The 22,674-nt window shown below is 46.7% G+C and overlaps 1 protein-coding gene across 1 annotated transcript in view; it reads right to left on the reverse strand.

Moving 5' to 3' along the window:
* LOC138492615 (solute carrier family 2, facilitated glucose transporter member 11-like) overlaps positions 1 to 20,899 on the reverse strand; it is a 306,936-nt gene extending 286,037 nt beyond the window's left edge. The window contains exons 1-2 of the mRNA XM_069619908.1: positions 20,770 to 20,899; positions 12,321 to 12,419 (exon numbers count right to left, since the gene is read on the reverse strand). Of these exons, the coding sequence (XP_069476009.1) occupies positions 12,321 to 12,419; positions 20,770 to 20,889 (219 nt within the window). The 5' untranslated portion in view covers positions 20,890 to 20,899. The remainder of the gene's footprint in view (positions 1 to 12,320; positions 12,420 to 20,769) is intronic.
* Positions 20,900 to 22,674: the final 1,775 nt, after the last annotated feature.

The following is a 22,674-nucleotide window of genomic DNA, read 5'->3' on the forward strand; positions in this document are numbered from 1 at the left end:
CCTGGTGCTAAATGAAGTTGCTCTAGCTTCAATAATGTTTTTTTGTATTTTTAGAAATTCTGTTGAATTCACTTTTATTGGCGTTACAGGGGTTTGCTTTCCATGTGGAAAGTGCCTCCCTTTGTTTGGAGCGAGGTTTGAGGAGGTCAGGAGTGAACCAGGCATTGGCATGTTTGGTGCGCTTGGGTTTCCTCAGAGTGAGTGGGGCAATGGTGTCTATAGCTTGGGAGATGATGGTGTTGAACGTTAGGATGAGTCATACGGGGTCTTTAGAGAAGGGTGGTCTTAAGGTAGGGACTGCAATATGGGGTAGGAGTCTCTCTTTGGCTAGTTGGCGGGCGCTTCTGGTGTAAGTGGAAGGGAGGGGTGTCATAGGTTGATGGGCTATTTTAGTTGTGGTGATATCAAAGAGGATGGCGTGGTGATCAGTCCAAAGGATGGGTAGGTTTGCTTTAATGGTGATTTGGCAATTGCGCTGCGCTATCCAATCAAGGGTACGTCCTTTGATATGAGTGGTGTCTGAGCTAACTTGTTTGAACCCTAGCGTTTTGAGTGCTTTGTTCAGGGTTTTTGCTGCCAGATCTTTCTGGTCATTCAGGCCAAGGTTGAGATCGCCTAGGAGGATAGTCTTGGTGGATTTTGTAAAGTTTTTGACAGAAGGTGGGTCAGGGAGGCTTGGAAGTCAGATATGGATCCCGGAGGCTGGTAAACTATGTGGATGGAGATGGTGCAATTAGGGGATGGGTTGAGCTTGAGGAGTAAGTGGTTACTGTTGTTTTCTTTACTTTTCTGATGGGGATAGAGTCTTTTGCAATCAAGGCAACTCCACCGCCTTTGCGTATTGGGCTATCCTGTCTAAGGATGGTGTAACTAGGGGGAGGGCAAGCGACAGGGCAGGACCAGAGGCTTTGTGGAGCCAAGTTCCACTAATAGCTAGGAGGCTGAGATTGTTGGATGTGATGAGGTCTTGAATGCCGAGGCTGTGGGCTGGGAGTGAGCATGCATTGATGAGGGGGTAGTTGAGTAATTGGGGTAGCTTATTGTGCACAATGGAGATGTGGGTATCAGACTTGGTGGTGATGATTGAGGGTGTCGCAGGTGTTGGGTCGTGTGAGAGAAGATTAGTGCTTATGCCGGTCGTGGTCGTGCTTAGGTTGTCGGTTGGTCGGTTGTGCTTGGTGCTGGCGGCATTAGTTGTAGGCTTCTGTGGGGCACATATGGCAGGCAGGCTGTGAGTTAGGTGGGCAGGTTCATCAAGACTGGTTGTTTGTGAACCAGAAGGGAGTGTGCTTCGTGTCTTTCAGTAGGGGATGACGGCTGTGGTAGAGGTGTTGCATGGTTGGTAGTGGGTGAGGAGGGTATAACGGATGGGTTGTCTGCAGCTGGAGTGGAGGGGCGGATGGGCTTTTTTAGTGTGCAATGTGATTGGCTGTCTAGATTAGATCTCCACGGACTAGGTATGGACTGGGTTGTAAGAATGAAGTTTCTAGATCTGAGGCGAGAGTTTCTATTTTGGCCTTGAGAGGGGATTGGCAGGTTGGGTTGGTCAGGGGGATAGTGGTCATATTGATGGAGGTAGGAGTGGAAGGTGATGCTGCGGTGGTGGTGGGTAGGAAGTCCATAAAGAACGGCGAGGGACATGTGGGATGTATTGACCCACTTTTGCTCTGCTATGCTGCATCACTCTGTTAAGATGGTGCCAGAAACAGCAAACTGGCTGCAAAACCTTTGTGCGCACCAAACCCCCCCTGAAAATTGCGTGTTTCAATGCACAAAAAGATGGCTGCCAATCTGCCACGGATGTTGTCAGTGGGGTAACAGAGCTCTCCCTACTGAAATGTGTCACTGGGCTCCACAATATTTGAAAGTGGAGTGCAGAAGGAAAAAGTAGTGCTTTGCTAAATGAAACTCCAAATATTGTTTGAAATCACTTTTTCTTTGTTGCTGAAATTTCAGAATGCCGGTGTAAAACACCTTTCTAAAATTTCATAATTCTTGCTGGATGCTACAATACACTTAGTTTAAGAAATCATTGTGAACTTATAAGGAACTGAAAAGCTGAGAGCATAAAGAGATTTCGACAGCAAAAGTGGTCTGCTGGGTGGATCTGTCAAAAATCTCTGTGCAGCAGAGGGCAACTGTGATGACAGCTGTCAGGGGCCTGCCTGAGTAAACTTTAACATGTATAAACTGAAAGTCAAATGTTTGCAATCTAAGAGGCCTGTTACTGATAGTAACCCATATTGCAATTGTTTTGATCCTATGGTTTAAAATCATCTTGAATGAGAATTCTAGCTGTTATTTGATATAACAAGTTTGTTTTCTGCTAAGAAAAAGGCCACAGGATTTAACAATTAATTTAAACCTCGATGAAGCTGCAGAACTTGAATAACAGGTTTTTCTCACAGAAGGAAGGTCTTTCCCCCAGCAGGAAATCACAGAGAAGTGTTAATTACAGGGTAGGAAAGAACCTGGTCTACAGAGGCAAAAGGAACAATGACAAGCTGCAGCTCAGGAAATTCGAATTGTGAGACAGTTGTAAATAGCCTCTGCAAGGAACAAACATGGAGGGTGGCTCCTGGGCTTCCAGGGGGAGACCAAGGGTAGGAGCAAAACAACCCTGTGTTGCTTAACATGAACAAAGAACACACAAAGAACACACTTTAAAAAGCCTGATAACTTTCTATTTAAAATTGTGAAAAATATAATTTAATTTCTGGCTGCACGGGTGAAGAGGCGCCAGAACTGTGTGACATGTTCTGGACAGCAATGGCAAGAAATTTGATTTTACGCAAAATGTATTTCCGCTAGAATTGCGAAACTTTATACACTTATTCCCATGTTAAACATGCACACTTGTAGAAATTTGCTTAAAAATTGGACATTGTGTTCCTAGTGAAAAGGGCAAAATTCTGTGAAAAGTGGAGAGAAGATCCCACAGCTACGGGGTTTTGAGGAATAGCTGCTATGGAAAATATGCAATCTGTATATGTGATTCTTATAGAGGTTGCACATGTGTAAATATGAGTTTTCCCAAAAGTGGATTTTGTGTTCCAGGGGTTAGGGGTGGATTCTCAGCCTCATAAAATTGCACCATAAAGATGACACTCTGTTTCTCTCCTACTATCAAGGCAGAGAGTAGACCCTGACTCAATCACCTTTCAAAGGGGCAAGCTTAGGCTAAACTGGCCCACACACCCCCTTTATAATGTCAGTTCATGGCATGAATAGAGACAGCTCACTACACATAAAGACAGATTCACTCACTATCCTGATGCTGGCGGAGTACCCTGCTGCTGAACTCTACATCTTCCTTGCTCCAGACTCCAGAAACTTGGCAAGGAAAAAAAGGCCCACTGCATAGCTGAACCATTCTCAGCTAGGCCTCAAATTCCACAACAAAACCCCACAAGCCTAAGGGGAATAATCATAATACAGCCGGGCTGTGCTGTTACTGCCTGCCTGCTGAAAAGAAATAACCTCAGAGCCAAGAAGGGCCGATCCGATCCAGCCCTGTGCCGTGCTGTGACCAGAGCGACCTCTACTAAAACATCTGTAACTCCCTCAGTATTCTCCCGTTATCGCGAATATCGCGCAGTGAAAAGTTTGCCGCAAATTTTCATTTTGGGACATTTCTGCACGTGTAAAACAGCTTTCAATTGCTTCTGACTTGAATTTTAAGATTTCAAATGTTTTCTTGGGATTAAATAATTGCTTGTGTTTGTGTCCAACTATCCAAAGCGGCTCCCATACGAATTTATAACAATTTCAGCAATTTTGACCATATTTGTTGTTTTGGCCCAGTCCATTCGAAAGATAACTTTAAAAGCCATCCTGACAGCTTGACAGTCAATTCTGTTTTTCTCTTGTGTTTGCTGGGGGAAAGTGGGATTGATATTCTGCTTGAATTCTGCAGTTCCTGAATACCTACTCTCTCCTCATATCTCTTTATATTACCTATTGGGGGTTGAGGGGTGTGAAGGGGGAACCTCTAACCACAGTGCTATCAGATCTGAACCAACACAAAGGTATTATTTCTGTGCTGAATTGCTTTCCTCACTACTTACTCCTTGTGTATTAAAGGTATTATTAAGTGTTACATCACCCCATTGGTGATTGTTGTGTACCTATTAAGACATATCATGATTCATTTTGAAATACCTAAATAAATATTTACCTTTGCAAACCACCCTGATTCCTGGCTCAGTGTGACTGCGGGGGGTTCCAGGAGAAGGGCGTGATATGAGTGCTATATCGTTCAGAATAAAGAACTTTTAGACAAAAATAAATAAGGATTTCAGTTGTGCACTACATGCTAGGCGTTGACTTGGGTGTGTGCTGGATTTAAATCACTTACAGACAATTGCGCGGGTGGTGGCTTGGACATCCTAAACGGGTGAGACCATTGCCTATATACGTGAATGTCCCTGCTGTGCAGGACAGGGTATGGGCTATGGTCTTGGGAGTGGGGGGTTCATATGAGTGTGTAGATGAGTAGGTGAGACTTGAGAATATAGTGCACTGTTGGGTAGTGGTTTGGCTCGGCATGATGTACAGTGATGCAGCTGTGCTCGACTTGGAAGCAAGACGACACGGAGCAACACAGGTTCGATCCCTGGGTCCGCGCTTAGAAACCTCTGGGTATTAAGCGCGTTATAAATAACCTATCATATCATTGTGTTAGGTGTGCTGTGATGGTAAGGCAGGGCAAGTAGACTTAAGCTAGGCTAATAGTATGTTTTAAGCTGTGGGCTGAGCAGGGTTTAGAGTGGTAAGGTCAGTGGCAGGGTAAAATGATTGGGCGAGTGCCTGTGAAGAGGCTAGGCTAAGTGTAAGACAGTTTAACAAAGGTAGCGGGCACAGTGAGTAAAAGCAGTGGCTGCGAACTCTCAAGTGGTTAATAACCACCGAACAGGTTATCATGTCTGTTCTTGCGAGAGAGGGGCGCCCGCTACCTTTGTTAAACTATTTGTTAAGGAACCTGGGATTGGTAACCCTAGGTCTCCTGGGGGCAACCAGACGTGGTCTCCCTCTCACTGTGCTTAGAGAGGCATCAGCTTCACCTCACTGATGATCCCCAACAAGGGTGAAACACGTGTATGGGGTTGCTGGTGGTACTCTCGTTCAGATTGGAATTGCCATTGTATTTCGGTGCTGGACTGCCCCTGGGCAGGACAAAGACTGATATGCAAATTGATATTTCCCATCTGTGAAAGGCACAGTGAGTAGAAGCAGTGGCTGCGAACTCTCAAGTGGTTAATAACCACCGAACAGGTTATCATGTCTGTTCTTGCGAGAGAGGGGCGCCCGCTACCTTTGTTAAACTATTTGTTAAGGAACCTGGGATTGGTAACCCTAGGTCTCCTGGGGGCAACCAGACGTGGTCTCCCTCTCACTGTGCTTAGAGAGGCATCAGCTTCACCTCACTGATGATCCCCAACAAGGGTGAAACACGTGTATGGGGTTGCTGGTGGTACTCTCGTTCAGATTGGAATTGCCATTGTATTTCGGTGCTGGACTGCCCCTGGGCAGGACAAAGACTGATATGCAAATTGATATTTCCCATCTGTGAAAGGCACAGTGAGTAAAAGCAGTGGCTGCGAACTCTCAAGTGGTTAATAACCACCGAACAGGTTATCATGTCTGTTCTTGCGAGAGAGGGGCGCCCGCTACCTTTGTTAAACTATTTGTTAAGGAACCTGGGATTGGTAACCCTAGGTCTCCTGGGGGCAACCAGACGTGGTCTCCCTCTCACTGTGCTTAGAGAGGCATCAGCTTCACCTCACTGATGATCCCCAACAAGGGTGAAACACGTGTATGGGGTTGCTGGTGGTACTCTCGTTCAGATTGGAATTGCCATTGTATTTCGGTGCTGGACTGCCCCTGGGCAGGACAAAGACTGATATGCAAATTGATATTTCCCATCTGTGAAAGGCACAGTGAGTAAAAGCAGTGGCTGCGAACTCTCAAGTGGTTAATAACCACCGAACAGGTTATCATGTCTGTTCTTGCGAGAGAGGGGCGCCCGCTACCTTTGTTAAACTATTTGTTAAGGAACCTGGGATTGGTAACCCTAGGTCTCCTGGGGGCAACCAGACGTGGTCTCCCTCTCACTGTGCTTAGAGAGGCATCAGCTTCACCTCACTGATGATCCCCAACAAGGGTGAAACACGTGTATGGGGTTGCTGGTGGTACTCTCGTTCAGATTGGAATTGCCATTGTATTTCGGTGCTGGACTGCCCCTGGGCAGGACAAAGACTGATATGCAAATTGATATTTCCCATCTGTGAAAGGCACAGTGAGTAAAAGCAGTGGCTGCGAACTCTCAAGTGGTTAATAACCACCGAACAGGTTATCATGTCTGTTCTTGCGAGAGAGGGGCGCCCGCTACCTTTGTTAAACTATTTGTTAAGGAACCTGGGATTGGTAACCCTAGGTCTCCTGGGGGCAACCAGACGTGGTCTCCCTCTCACTGTGCTTAGAGAGGCATCAGCTTCACCTCACTGATGATCCCCAACAAGGGTGAAACACGTGTATGGGGTTGCTGGTGGTACTCTCGTTCAGATTGGAATTGCCATTGTATTTCGGTGCTGGACTGCCCCTGGGCAGGACAAAGACTGATATGCAAATTGATATTTCCCATCTGTGAAAGGCACAGTGAGTAAAAGCAGTGGCTGCGAACTCTCAAGTGGTTAATAACCACCGAACAGGTTATCATGTCTGTTCTTGCGAGAGAGGGGCGCCCGCTACCTCTGTTAAACTATTTGTTAAGGAACCTGGGATTGGTAACCCTAGGTCTCCTGGGGGCAACCAGACGTGGTCTCCCTCTCACTGTGCTTAGAGAGGCATCAGCTTCACCTCACTGATGATCCCCAACAAGGGTGAAACACGTGTATGGGGTTGCTGGTGGTACTCTCGTTCAGATTGGAATTGCCATTGTATTTCGGTGCTGGACTGCCCCTGGGCAGGACAAAGACTGATATGCAAATTGATATTTCCCATCTGTGAAAGGCACAGTGAGTAAAAGCAGTGGCTGCGAACTCTCAAGTGGTTAATAACCACCGAACAGGTTATCATGTCTGTTCTTGCGAGAGAGGGGCGCCCGCTACCTTTGTTAAACTATTTGTTAAGGAACCTGGGATTGGTAACCCTAGGTCTCCTGGGGGCAACCAGACGTGGTCTCCCTCTCACTGTGCTTAGAGAGGCATCAGCTTCACCTCACTGATGATCCCCAACAAGGGTGAAACACGTGTATGGGGTTGCTGGTGGTACTCTCGTTCAGATTGGAATTGCCATTGTATTTCGGTGCTGGACTGCCCCTGGGCAGGACAAAGACTGATATGCAAATTGATATTTCCCATCTGTGAAAGGCACAGTGAGTAAAAGCAGTGGCTGCGAACTCTCAAGTGGTTAATAACCACCGAACAGGTTATCATGTCTGTTCTTGCGAGAGAGGGGCGCCCGCTACCTTTGTTAAACTATTTGTTAAGGAACCTGGGATTGGTAACCCTAGGTCTCCTGGGGGCAACCAGACGTGGTCTCCCTCTCACTGTGCTTAGAGAGGCATCAGCTTCACCTCACTGATGATCCCCAACAAGGGTGAAACACGTGTATGGGGTTGCTGGTGGTACTCTCGTTCAGATTGGAATTGCCATTGTATTTCGGTGCTGGACTGCCCCTGGGCAGGACAAAGACTGATATGCAAATTGATATTTCCCATCTGTGAAAGGCACAGTGAGTAAAAGCAGTGGCTGCGAACTCTCAAGTGGTTAATAACCACCGAACAGGTTATCATGTCTGTTCTTGCGAGAGAGGGGCGCCCGCTACCTTTGTTAAACTATTTGTTAAGGAACCTGGGATTGGTAACCCTAGGTCTCCTGGGGGCAACCAGACGTGGTCTCCCTCTCACTGTGCTTAGAGAGGCATCAGCTTCACCTCACTGATGATCCCCAACAAGGGTGAAACACGTGTATGGGGTTGCTGGTGGTACTCTCGTTCAGATTGGAATTGCCATTGTATTTCGGTGCTGGACTGCCCCTGGGCAGGACAAAGACTGATATGCAAATTGATATTTCCCATCTGTGAAAGGCACAGTGAGTAAAAGCAGTGGCTGCGAACTCTCAAGTGGTTAATAACCACCGAACAGGTTATCATGTCTGTTCTTGCGAGAGAGGGGCGCCCGCTACCTTTGTTAAACTATTTGTTAAGGAACCTGGGATTGGTAACCCTAGGTCTCCTGGGGGCAACCAGACGTGGTCTCCCTCTCACTGTGCTTAGAGAGGCATCAGCTTCACCTCACTGATGATCCCCAACAAGGGTGAAACACGTGAATGGGGTTGCTGGTGGTACTCTCGTTCAGATTGGAATTGCCATTGTATTTCGGTGCTGGACTGCCCCTGGGCAGGACAAAGACTGATATGCAAATTGATATTTCCCATCTGTGAAAGGCACAGTGAGTAAAAGCAGTGGCTGCGAACTCTCAAGTGGTTAATAACCACCGAACAGGTTATCATGTCTGTTCTTGCGAGAGAGGGGCGCCCGCTACCTTTGTTAAACTATTTGTTAAGGAACCTGGGATTGGTAACCCTAGGTCTCCTGGGGGCAACCAGACGTGGTCTCCCTCTCACTGTGCTTAGAGAGGCATCAGCTTCACCTCACTGATGATCCCCAACAAGGGTGAAACACGTGTATGGGGTTGCTGGTGGTACTCTCGTTCAGATTGGAATTGCCATTGTATTTCGGTGCTGGACTGCCCCTGGGCAGGACAAAGACTGATATGCAAATTGATATTTCCCATCTGTGAAAGGCACAGTGAGTAAAAGCAGTGGCTGCGAACTCTCAAGTGGTTAATAACCACCGAACAGGTTATCATGTCTGTTCTTGCGAGAGAGGGGCGCCCGCTACCTTTGTTAAACTATTTGTTAAGGAACCTGGGATTGGTAACCCTAGGTCTCCTGGGGGCAACCAGACGTGGTCTCCCTCTCACTGTGCTTAGAGAGGCATCAGCTTCACCTCACTGATGATCCCCAACAAGGGTGAAACACGTGAATGGGGTTGCTGGTGGTACTCTCGTTCAGATTGGAATTGCCATTGTATTTCGGTGCTGGACTGCCCCTGGGCAGGACAAAGACTGATATGCAAATTGATATTTCCCATCTGTGAAAGGCACAGTGAGTAAAAGCAGTGGCTGCGAACTCTCAAGTGGTTAATAACCACCGAACAGGTTATCATGTCTGTTCTTGCGAGAGAGGGGCGCCCGCTACCTTTGTTAAACTATTTGTTAAGGAACCTGGGATTGGTAACCCTAGGTCTCCTGGGGGCAACCAGACGTGGTCTCCCTCTCACTGTGCTTAGAGAGGCATCAGCTTCACCTCACTGATGATCCCCAACAAGGGTGAAACACGTGTATGGGGTTGCTGGTGGTACTCTCGTTCAGATTGGAATTGCCATTGTATTTCGGTGCTGGACTGCCCCTGGGCAGGACAAAGACTGATATGCAAATTGATATTTCCCATCTGTGAAAGGCACAGTGAGTAAAAGCAGTGGCTGCGAACTCTCAAGTGGTTAATAACCACCAAACAGGTTATCATGTCTGTTCTTGCGAGAGAGGGGCACCAGCTACCTTTGTTAAACTAAGTGTAAGACAGGGCTGACATGCAAAGTGGCGAATCTAAGCAGATTATGCAAAAACCAATTACACCGGCAACACGTGTATTCAGCAATTTAGAATTAAATGTGGCGAGTGCACGTGTACTGCTCGGTAGCAGATTTGTCAAAAAGCAATACAATTTCAAGTACACGCCAATAGGCAATCGGGATGTTCACCAGTTTTGAATTGAGCAGTGCCTCCCCAGAGGATTGCGAGAGCACGTGTGCAGTCCAGTAAGTAGCAAGTTTAGCAGAAAGCAGTACAGTAATAATTGCGTGTGTAGTAGAATGCCGAGGGGCCTGGGAGGCGTAGGGTGCAGGCAGTGAATTGGGTATGCCAATGCACAAGGTACTAGTAGGTTTCAAGCATATGGTGGGGCACTGCCTAGGCATACAGGGGGGCGTTTAGCAGAGTATCACGCATAGTGGAGCGCGTGCAGAGGAGCGTAGGGCTTAGCAAGGTGCCGAGCACTGTGGAGGGATTTGTGTGATAGAAAAGAGAGACTGCTCCCGAGGAGAGTGGGTGGAATAGGGTCGCTCTGTGAGCAGGGGCAGTTGCAAATGATGCTGAGGGAAAAGGTAGCGAGTGTTGGTTGATGCACGCGAGTGGCGCGGGTGGCAATGATAAGAAGGGATTCTGATTAGGCTGGTAAATATGCACGCAGCATTGAGCATAGGTTCGTATTAACACAGGTTGTTCAAATGCTTAACGCTTACCATCAGGAAGGAATTGAGACATGAAATTGCGACACAAGACTTAAGGGCGCTTGTTGGCGTTCTTGTCTGAAGTTGATTGAAAGTTTCAGGATCACAGTCTACAGTAAATAGGGAAGTTAGTGTGGTGGGCAACGAGTCTGGCCGACAGCACATGGCGTCTCGGACATGCTCAGACAAGGCCTTTTTCAAAATGGGCCTTTGAATAGAATAATCAGGGCCGGCTTCTGCCTCAAATGCGGACGCTTCTGTGATGAACACACAGCTGACCAAACAAATGAAAGGCAGCTTCCACGTATCACTGTCGGTGTTGGGGTGGTCCTCCTGGGCCGGGCTTCTCTGGCGAGGTGTGCTGGATGCAGCTGAGAGGGCCCAGTAAGAACTTTAATTGAGAATGTGCAAAGATTGAGAGCTTCTCACTAGGCATGTAGTAACTGATAAGAACCTTTTCTTGAGAATGTGCAAAGATGGAGTGCTTCTCACTGGGCATGTAGGAACTGGTAATAACTCTTTTGGATCATTTTTGCAGATGGAGGGCTTCTCACTGGGCATGTAGAAACTATCAATACGTTTAACAGAGAATGTAGAAATTGGCAGCACCCAGAGAAGTTCGCTCAGCCAATCAGGTGACTGGAAACACTGATGAGAACTGACAGTGTCCAGTCTTCGTTTTACCAGGCACTAAAGACTCTTCCCCGGGTGCCGCCATTGTTTCGTTGGCACCCTCCAACACCTCCTCCAGCCCCCTCCCCTTCGCCCTACCCATCCCTTCTCCCACGTCATCCCTCAAAATAACGCTGTTTGCACCCTCGACAGAGCCCTAGATCGTGAATAGCTATCACTCCATTGTTTGGTGGTGTGCAGGGCAGGTAACGGTCCTGATAACTCGCTGAGGTCCCTTACTTCACTCGAGCCTATCTAGGCTCAGGCTGGAGGACTTTTACTGGCACGTTACACCCCCCAACGGGGGTACACGGGGTGATTTCGACGTGAACTCTTACTGAGAGTACGGAAAGCTGCTGTATCTCCTGTTGAAAATCAGTGATACTGGCAATCTCTTTTATAACAATTTTAACATATGTTTATAACATGTCCTTGATACCCTGGACACTGGATCTTGGATCTGCAGGCTTTATAAACTGTGGAAGATTTATATTGGCCTTTTTTATTAGGCATCGAGCATCACTTATTCCGTGGCGTAAACATGTGTGTGTTGTGTACAAAGTGTTTTTTTTTTTGCCCATATCATGTTCTCATGAGAGCATACATGTATGTACTGCTGCAGAGGACATTGATTCTAGGTACAGCTACAGCGCTTCCAATGTTTGCAAAGTTGACGAAAACTCCTTAAACACTTCCTGAAAAATGTATGGATCTTCAAGACAAACTCTTTGGAAGGATGTGCTGCAAGACTCACCCTTTCACACCCTTCCTCTCACTCTTCCACGTCACTATGCTGGAATGCCAACATCCTTCCGCCTGAGTGTTCTGTGTGCAGGTAGTCTGCAGCCTGAGGCTCTCCAGGTGATCTGGACTATGACACCCATGATCCCACACCATTGACAATGCTGGCTAGGCCTCATGGGAGTTGCAGTCCACACCATCTGCAGAGGCAATGACTGCAGGCCACAACACTTGGGTCGTCTTGGTTACTCATGCACCCCCAGATGTGGGTCAGGTCTCTCGGTTTTCTGCCAAAGGTTAGGGGATTATGTGAATTGCAGAATTGCAGCTTAATTGCCTGTTTTCTGGAACAAGGCCAAACTCCCAAGAGCAAAGGAGTGTTCCAAGAGTGACCAGGGCTCAGTGTTCTGAAGATTAATGGTGGGTAATGGTGGGGAAATGTACCGAGGCATTGAGAGCGGTTTGGAAAGAGCTGGGCAGAGGGATATGAGACTCCCAAGAGTAGAAGACAGAGAGACAGTCAGACGTCCATTCCAAAAGATATCTGTACTTACCGGTGACGGGGAATTGAGAACCGGAATTTGGAAGCCATATTGGAACGATCCTCCAAATCCCAGCACAGCGATCAGCTGAAATAACCTGGGATAATGGACCTGCAAAAGATAGACAAAAGAATCGTGACTATTGGCCGCCTGGAATGTTTCTGCCGTTACCTTTGTTTCTTGCACTCCCAGTTCCTCCCAAACAATGTGTTAACGTCACGGTCAGGCTGGGGCATAAAATACCCTCTGGCACCAATGAAAACCTGGTCCACAGTTGCAAATGGAAATTCATTCCGTTCATGAGAGAATGTTTGAGTAGTACCCAAGGGAGATGGTTGGGTAAAATGTATTGCATATTGTGAATTATAGAGAATATGTGTTCAGAAACATTGGTCAAAACTACCAGCTGCACAGTGAAGTAAGTGAAGAGCCACAAAAAACGGACCCATGTTGACCAAAGAACGGGCACATCCTAGAATGTTGGGTCTGTACTTTGGGCATTTCACGATAGCCAGGCTCAGACTGGTCTTTAGGGCACCCAGAGTCTCCACAAGAGAGACTCCTTCCCCAAATCTCCCCATGATGTGTGAGGCCATACACTACAAAGCAAGCTTTTAGAAAACCTGCAGTCGCTCCACTCTTCTCCTCTCTCTTCAGTTGTCCCCTCTAATCTACAGTGCACGCGCTCACTCTGAAATCACTATGGCCCTCATTACGACCCTGGCGGAAAGGGTTTTACGCCAGCGTAATGCATGGCGTACCTTTCCGCCTTACTACGAGTTCCCGTAGCGCCATGGTGGTTTTTTCGCCTGGTTTTTCCGGGCGGAAAAATCCATGGCGCTACGGGACCTGTTGTTAATTACGCCACCGTAATTTACGGTGGCGTAATTAACGCCTTCCCCACTCCCATTATACCCTATGGGGCAAAAATGGGAATGGGGAAGGGTAAATGGGGATTGGGGACTTACCGCCCCGCCAAGGTCGGAATGGGGCGGTAAGTCCGCCAACCCCCATGGCGGAGTTGGCAGCTCTGCGCCATGGACCATGGTGCAAATTGCACCATGGTCCTCCGCCAGGGTCGTAATGAGGGCCTATATATAATTATCATCAATATACACCACCTGGAGCACAAAATACCCTGCAATGTAGGCCCACTGCAGCACCAAACAACTGCAAAAGCATCGTAACCCCAATGATGACTAGTGATGAGCTGGTGGGCGAAAGGCCTCGGACAAATCTGCAACAACTTGAATTTTGGGTGATTCGACTCCCGTGAACCTTTCAATCTTCCCCAGAGGTTTACCCCATAGAGTTTGAAGCCATCAAGTAGGGAACAAGTAATGGCCCTACAAGGGTCGGGAGGCTATTAATTTGAGTCACAAAGGAAACCCCCACCACAATCCTTTGAACTGTCCATTTAATTTCCATGATGTCTATTTGCTTGTCGTGTTTTTCTTGGCACTATGACCTTTCATTACACAAGCAAGGTGGTACTTGTGATTCTCAATGCATACTGAGGCCAATAAAACTACCCTCACACCCTTGTTCCATAACATGTTTCTCAAAGAGTTAATGAGACTCTGCCATGCTAGTTTACTATGTGATTTGTGTAGTTTGAACGTCATCTCTATAACACAGTATTATTACTCTAACTCCTGAAAGCACAATATAAGTCACATTAGAAACAAGAACAAATAAGCATGAAAGTACAGGGACTCAACAAGTAGGGCAACTAGACTCACCACCTTAAGCCTCCATCTAGACTGTGAGACTTGTCCTTGGCCTCAAGTCCTGGAATCGTATCTCTCTAGACCTCTGAAATCTTTCAATTGGCTCCCACTGGATGCAAGGATTACATTCAAAACACTCTGCATTGTCCACAAGGCTTTTTGGGGTCTGGGTCCAAAATACCTTCAGCTATCCCTCCGCAAATACCTCCCCTCTCGAGCTCTTCGCTCCTCTACCTCTAACTCCCTCAGGGTCAGTCGTTTTTCAAAGAAACAAGCTGAGGGTAGATCTCTGTCTTCGGCAGGGACCTCCCTCTGGAACAGCCTCCCCGCCAATCTAAAACTTGAGGAAAGAAAACCATCTCTGCTTCCGGAAGCACCTCAAGACCTTCCTCTTTGCTTCTGCCTTCACCCCCCTCTCCCTTGCTGATCTGTTCTCTCTTGGCACCGTGCACCTGGCCACCCTCTGTCATCCGGGTCCAGGTACCTGCTCACCCTGCCACCCTCCCGCACTGCCTCTGTGACACCCCTTGCATTGGGGTATGTATCTGTACCCATACAGTCCCCCCCCTTTTTTCTTCCTGCACTTATCAGACCTACCCTGTCTGATGCCTTAAACCCAACACTTGCCTTTTTCTGGCTGCACTACCACTTTTTGTTGCCTTTATTATTTATTTAGTATCATTTATCTGTTTCTCCTTTGCTCTACACTTTCAACTTCTCCCCCTTCCATGCACTTTTCCCCTCCACCTCTCCCATGCACTTGCGCGTTCTCAATGTCACTGGGCCTAGTAAGATATTTGGTTTGTTCTCCCCTGTTCTCCCTTTCCTCGTCGCGCTCTGAAACACTTGTGCACGAGCGTGATAGAAATAAAATATCAATAGCAATATCATATACAGGTCTGCGTCCATTAACCAGATACTTTGACCAACTCTTAATTGTTACAACTCGCCATACCCATACATGAAAAGAATCATGAGTACCTCATACTGAACCTTCAATGGGAACCGTAGCAATCTGTCCCAATGATTTTATGTATTTATTTAAGTAAATCACATTCAGCAATGGAGGGTAACCACAAGTGCACCGCTATGAACCCGGTACCCACTGACCCTTAACGCATCCTAAATAACTGGCAATTCATGGCATAAACCTCAATAAGTGTCGCCCACTCACCAGCTCAGTCGCCACACTTCCTCTTCCACCTCCCATTCTGGGAATCATCCAGTTAAGACCCTGTCAGCGGCAACTAGGCCGCTCATGTAGTTCCCTCCACAGATCAACCAGGCGTATCTGCTGAATCCTCCCGCCACAGATCAACCAGGCGTATCTGATGAATCCTCCCGCCACAGATCAACCAGGCGTATCTGATGAATACTCCCGTCACAGATCAACCAGGCGTATCTGATGAATCCTCCCGCCACAGATCAACCAGGCGTATCTGATGACTCCTCCCGCCACAGATCAACCAGGCGTATCTGATGAATCCTCCCGCCACAGATCAAACAGGCGTATCTGATGAATCCTCCCGCCACAGATCAACCAGGCGTATCTGATGAATCCTCCCGCCACAGATCAACCAGGCGTATCTGCTGAATCCTCCCGCCACCAGGCGTATCTGATGAATCCTCCCGCCACAGATCAACCAGGCGTATCTGATGAATCCTCCCGCCACAGATCAACCAGGCGTATCTGATGACTCCTCCCGCCACAGATCAACCAGGCGTATCTGATGAATCCTCCCGCCACAGATCAAACAGGCGTATCTGATGAATCCTCCCGCCACAGATCAACCAGGCGTATCTGATGAATCCTCCCGCCACAGATCAACCAGGCGTATCTGCAGAATCCTCCCGCCACAGATCAACCAGGCGCATCTGCTGATCCTCCCGCCACAGATCAACCAGGCGTATCTGCTGAATCCTCCCGCCACAGATCAACCAGGCGTATCTGATGAATCCTCACGCCACAGATCAACCAGGCGTATCTGCTGAATTCTCACGCCACAGATCAACCAGGCGTATCTGATGAATCCTCCCGCCACAGATCAACCAGGCGTATCTGATGATTCCTCCCGCCACAGATCAACCAGGCGTATCTGATGAATCCTCCCGCCACAGATCAAACAGGCGTATCTGATGAATCCTCCCGCCACAGATCAACCAGGCGTATCTGATGAATCCTCCCGCCACAGATCAACCAGGCGTATCTGCTGAATCCTCCCGCCACAGATCAACCAGGCGCATCTGCTGATCCTCCCACCACAGATCAACCAGGCGTATCTGCTGAATCCTCCCGCCACAGATCAACCAGGCGTATCTGATGAATCCTCACGCCACAGATCAACCAGGCGTATCTGCTGAATCCTCACGCCACAGATCAACCAGGCGTATCTGATGAATCCTCCCGCCACAGATCAACCAGGCGTATCTGATGAATCCTCACGCCACAGATCAACCAGGCGTATCTGCTGAATCCTCACGCCACAGATCAACCAGGCGTATCTGATGAATCCTCCCGCCGCGAGGCTTTCCCGCCACATGGCTTTCTCACATCTGCCCATGCTCGTAGGATTAATCTTGTTGCTAAGCACCAGAGACTGATATCTGGAGTACATTTTCCAACACAAGGTGATTCATACACTCACCTCTCCTTCTGCTTCCACTAACTGCCCATCTTCACCTGCTACCTTGGAGAACCTAGCCCAAAGGGATCCCCCAAAATGGCAGCAGGCCTGGTACAAAAGATCCAATTTAATTTAATTGCATGCTTATACTAAATAGAGCTGAGAGAACGTTTGGCAAAGTGCCTAAATTGCACACTGTGCTCAAATTTCAGTGGTTTAAACACTTAACTAAATTGTGTTATCCTGGGCAATTCATTTTATCACAATATGTATTATCTGCTAAAAGTTGGCATCCACAAAAATCATTCACAGTGTGCGCTATTCAAATAAATTGTCACTCATGTTTATCAGACTTGTTGGTCCATATTAGTTATTCGACTCTCAGTTTACTCATTGCACTTTCAACCACCCTAACCCCCCCGCCTACCCCTACACTTACACACTCACCATGCATTTGCTTTTGAGGGCCACATGTCAAGTTCCATGATAAAAGTAAGGATCTTGTTTACTAGTGAGGACACAAAGTGAATAGCCAGCAATTGTTAGGTACTTTACGATATTGGTACAATTGTGGAGCTATTTAATGGTTTATTTCCCTAATATTGTGCTGCAAACTTCCTATATTTTGAAGACCTGACTAATCGGGGCATGTGCATGTCAAGTGCCAGCATGCATGGTATCATTGAATTGAAGGCTATTATATGTTCTAGGAGTAAGAGATTTGCTCCCCACTGTGTGAAGGTCCGTGGAGTGTATGGTGCTCTAGTAGCTAATAGAAGAAAATGCCATTGTGCGTCAATGGGGAACATTAAGAAATGTCCCGCATCCGCTGTTTTCTCTAGGAGGCATGCTTTTAATAATCTAACAACTAAATATACACATTGGATAAGAGTCCACAAGCAAAGCCAATGTAATGTTCAGTGGTCAATTATGTATGAGGCTTTGACTCCTGCTTAACTGCTGAGCTTTAATCAAGCCTATACAAAAAGGACGAGCACACTCGTCCTTAGCACTTAAGGGGTTAAAAATGATACAAAACTTGTTGGCATTACATTAATAGGCACATAAGAAGAGAACCTAATGCAATGGTCAACCCTATATCTGAAAGAACGTGGGCAGTTATTTCAAGAATCTCCATTGTGCAGCTGAGTAATTTACTATAAACTCTACAAATGTAATTGCCAAAGTGTCACCTAGCGATACTTATAATTGTAATTGGTTCACGTTTAACAGTGAGAACATTATGTTCAGATCTTGTATAGGCTGTTCCTGGAAATGACAAAATCTGACATAATCCTTCCTTCTCGGAAAAAAGCCAATATAGTTCCTATCTTTGAAAAGGTAAGTACAATGACCCTAGACATTGCTGGCTGTTGGCCCTTTCTAACAGAATTTCGCAAATGTTTGCAACATATCTGCTGGAGGAATGTACTTGATGGATTAATACGTTACTACCTTACCAACAGACTTCGTGTCGCAAAGGGCTTGGACCTTTTTATAATATGTTCATTTTAGCCCATCTAATTAGACATTCTATTGAGGTAAAAGGTAGTAAATTATATATTTGTTTTATAGACTACGGTAAAGCGTTTGACTCAATACCACGAGATCTGCAAAGCAAAAGATGCTTAATTTGGGCTGTGATTATTCTCTTTTAGAAAGGATTAGGCAATTCTACGAAGGCCCTTCCGTTACAATCCGGCTGAGCAGTAATGGTACTTTATCCTCTGACATCACAACCAATCATGGCGTTAAACAGGGGTGTTTTCTAGCCCCCATGCTCTACAATTTATTTGTATCAGACATGCAGCAGTGTTAGAATGAGAGTAACAACTTCCCCCTAAACTAGGGAAAACTCCTGTGATTTGGCTCTGATACGCCGACGATACTCTTTTGCTAGACACGACTCCACTAGGGCTTCAGCGCAGTCTATCAGCCCCCGCAGATACTCTAAATGCAGCAAGAACCTGTGCATAAAACTGCATCCTCTCCACCTTTGCACTACCCACTGAGCAACACGATGAAGCCTGTCTAAGTGCACGCCCACCCAGACTAGGATGACGTCTCTGTGTTCCTTCCACTATCAAGCAACCTGACCCCCCTCGCGCCCGCCCCATGCAGAGCACGCATTATCACACTTCCCGTAACACGGTAATGCACACAAGCACCAGAGTGTGGATGCCCAGATCGGATACAAATCACCACCTCAGCAAAAAAGCAACCCTGCTCCCCAACCAATCCACTCGGCTTCTCTTACAGGACCGAAAGCGCCAAGAAGCATGTAAAGGTCGCATTTGTAAAACATAAAATAAGTGCCAGGGCCCAAATATTTTCTAGCACTCCCGCGACACTGCAGGTGGGCAGTTCCCCACCACTGCTGCCGCCACCCGCAGCCGCTTCCCACAGTGTCGACACAGTTGGGGTTACACTACAGCTCGCACCTACTCATTGTGGTTGATGGATGCACTGACTAAGCACTGCGGTAGCAATAAAAGGGAGTACAAAAACTCCCAGACACATAGGAAGCAGCGCACACCTGCTAAACTGCAACCTGCTCCCACTCACTCAGCAGAGCAGTGCCGCAGAAAACACTCTGATAGCATTGCTGCCTGATCTGCAGAGGGACTGTAAGGTAAACATCTATCTAAATATTCCTGGATTTCTAGATTCAAAGACGTATGGATTACAAAAGTAGACCTATGTTAGCGTCAATATATATTTTTCCTCGCCTCAAGTCATGGAATGTAATTACTTGTTGTCTCCCTAAATAATTATTTCACTGCCAATTTCAAAATCTAGTCCCACTTGTAAAATACTCCCACTTCAAAATCCTGCCTGGATCCCAGATTGTTCTACATAAGATCCAAAAACATAACATATCACAAATGAATTCATTATGTCTGGTGCGCAAGGTCATGCATGATGTTAAATGGCAACACTTTCTCACATAGTATCAAAAATGGAAGGCTCTTATAGTGACCCCTCTCCTTCCTGTGGCCTAAAAGGCTGAGAACCAGCCCTCAAACAATGAACTCTCACCACAATGGTATCATAAACAATATCAAAAATACGTCTTTATTATACAAATCAGATACAAATGTCATGATTCAGTTAAAACCTTTTTCACAGTACACATACATCAATTCACATATTGCACATATTGTATAAAATAAACGTATGTTATTAGCTCCAAACCAAAAAGGTGTTTGTGGAACGTGAATGCAGAACATTACAAATGCATCTCTTAACACTCATTTATAGCCCTACATGTTTCTGTCCCAAAATGCCTTGATCAGCAGGACATTCCTCAGGGGACACAATTATCTACAAACGTATTATGAGCTCCTTTTTTAATTAAAAACTTCACCAGGTGTACTGGAAGAATTAATCTTCCACACTTCTCCAGGGATTACCTATAAAGGTAAAGAATGACATCCTTAGTCGAAAAGGTCTGTTAAATGACCTCATTCACCCCTCACACAAACACCAATAAATGGTTCCATGTAATAATGTCCTCGCAAAAATGTCTCCTGACAAAAATGTCACTGTTTTTTGCGGAGACATTATTGCATAGAACATGCGGGGGACCACCCAGCAACCCCTGAATTTATTTATCTTTTTACAAGGGAAGCAGGGGACATCCCCGCAACCCGTCCCCATACAAAATATCACTATATACAATGCCGCCAATGGCTTTTCCCGGCAACACTATGTATGGGGACACTATGTATGGGGACATTATTACCTGGTACCAAATACATGTTATTAGTGCACCTGGAAGAGTTAGCCATGGACTCCGACAAGCATGAGTGTTGAATTCCCAACATCACTAGTCTGTGTGGCTTTAATAGATCAATCATCACCAATGCCACTCTGTAGAAAGGAAGCCACAGGAACCTTTGTTAGGTTAGAGTGATTGCTGAGCTCTTAATTAATGTATTCCTACAACAGATCACCCAAATGCTTACCTCTAGTCATGTCTGTCCACCAACTATACTGCCTGGCATCTGGGCTAAAATCAATATTCAGACCGGCATTCACCCCACTTAATCATATTAAATTTATAGCATGGATGTATCAGACAAGAACATTCGTTCAGGTACTCACTAGGTTGTGGAGTAGGTTAGACATTGGAGGGTCAGATTGGCACCTGTCGTGGCCTGATCTCTTGCCTGAGACACTTGTAGAAACACTGATGATAAATGATCCCTTATCCCCTGTGCCCATGGGCACTGAAGGTCCAGAGTAAAAGTTCTACGCTCGTTCGTGGGCAGTTAGACATCAAGTCTGGATTATATATTGCGCAGAATGCTGGACAGTGAGTCCAGCCAAGTGTGATAAGGGTTGCATCCCTCCAGAGGAGGGAACTTTCCGCAGTCCTCTGGAGCCCAGACTTGGTGAAGGATCAAGGTGCAGCCCGGTGAGGGCATTGCACACATTTTATCCATCGACCTGCTGATGATGGTCAATTGCATAGAAACCGCACTCCACAATGAAGAACAGCACGCATGGGGGAGGCAGCCATAGCCTCCAACGGGAAGGAATTCAAGTGTTATTGAAGGATGTCAAGTGGATTTCCTTCATCCCTGTAGGACCTTTGGTTCATTAGGTAGGCCAATATACTTGGCCATCCTCTCCACATTCAGTGCATCAGCGAATGCATGCATGTATGCAGGGGATTATAAAGCGGACACCAGGGCCTGGCAAGTAAGGTGTGGGCATTGCGATGGAGCTAGGATGAGTAGTGGGAGCAGACGAGGGGGCGTGGCTTCCTTCAGAAGGGAAGAAGCAGGTTGAATGCCATTGGAGAGGTGTTGTTTGAAGAGTAGGGTCTTCAGGTTCTTCCCAAAGCATTGGATGGAGGGAGCGAGTCAATGAACCCCACACCACCTACGCCCCATTTTGGTTTGCGAGTAAACACCATCAGTTTGGTCATATCTCCATCATACCTCAGATCATTTGATTTGCAATATACATTCCGATGATCACATGATCTTTGGAGTCCAACAGATGAAGAGTTCAACAGGACGATGTTGTCAGCAGAAGGACATCGTTCCTAAATGTACAGCACCCAATATTAGGGCAAGGGATTAACATTTTTGGAATATTAGGCGAGTGTAGCCAGAAATAGGATATATGGGGGAGGGGAGTGGACTAATAGACACCCCCTGTTTTAAAGGCAACTCAATCCATCTTAGGAGGGCACTGTCCCCTTGAAGGTGAAGGACCTGCACCCATGCAATGGCACTGAACAATATCACAAGCCCGGGCAGGGGATGGGCAATGCCCTAGTTTAGCAATTTGAACCAATGCTTTTCTGGATTGATGCTGTCAAGTAGCGGCGCTGACTCCGTGGGGCCAGGTCAGTCCCCTAAAAACATTTCCAGATGGGGCTGAGTCCAGGCCGGTCACAGGCAACTTCATTAACATTAAAAAAGGCCAAATAGGGGATTTGCCCCCCGTTTATTTGTTCTCAACAGCCCTTAGTGTCCCCGAGCCGCAGGCGGACCAAGCAGTGAATGTCCCAGGTATTCGAGGTGGGATTGGCCTGTTAAGCCTCAGTGAGAAATCATCACCTTCTGTGGTAACTAGTGTTGACTCTGAGCACCTTTCACATGTGTATATCAAGGTCTTGCCTCCTCCATAAAAACATAGGCTCAGTGCAAAACAAGAGCATGTTCTTACACTGGAAAGCACCGTGTCCTTCAGTACTGTGAAATATGTTTCGTTTTTGGTGAGAGTGCAACTTGTAATAGGATGATTGTATCGAGCAATGCCTAAGATCAGGGGTCACACATGTACAGCCCAGAGAGCGTTTCAAGACGTCTTGAGCGGAATCATGTCCAGTTTGAACTGCCCAGCCAGCCCTGGTATTATTAGGCCGGTGTTTATAATGGGAGCTTAAAGGCACATATAATGTACAAGAATACAGAGTCATGTGAGTCAAAAGCCAGAACTTGAAAATATCTCATCCCTTCACCAGAACAAGTTGTAACCTTTGTTCAAAGCTTT

Source organism: Ambystoma mexicanum, chromosome 10, assembly GCF_040938575.1.
Source record: "Ambystoma mexicanum isolate Mex_15411 chromosome 10, UKY_AmexF1_1, whole genome shotgun sequence".
Lineage (NCBI taxonomy): Eukaryota > Metazoa > Chordata > Amphibia > Caudata > Ambystomatidae > Ambystoma > Ambystoma mexicanum.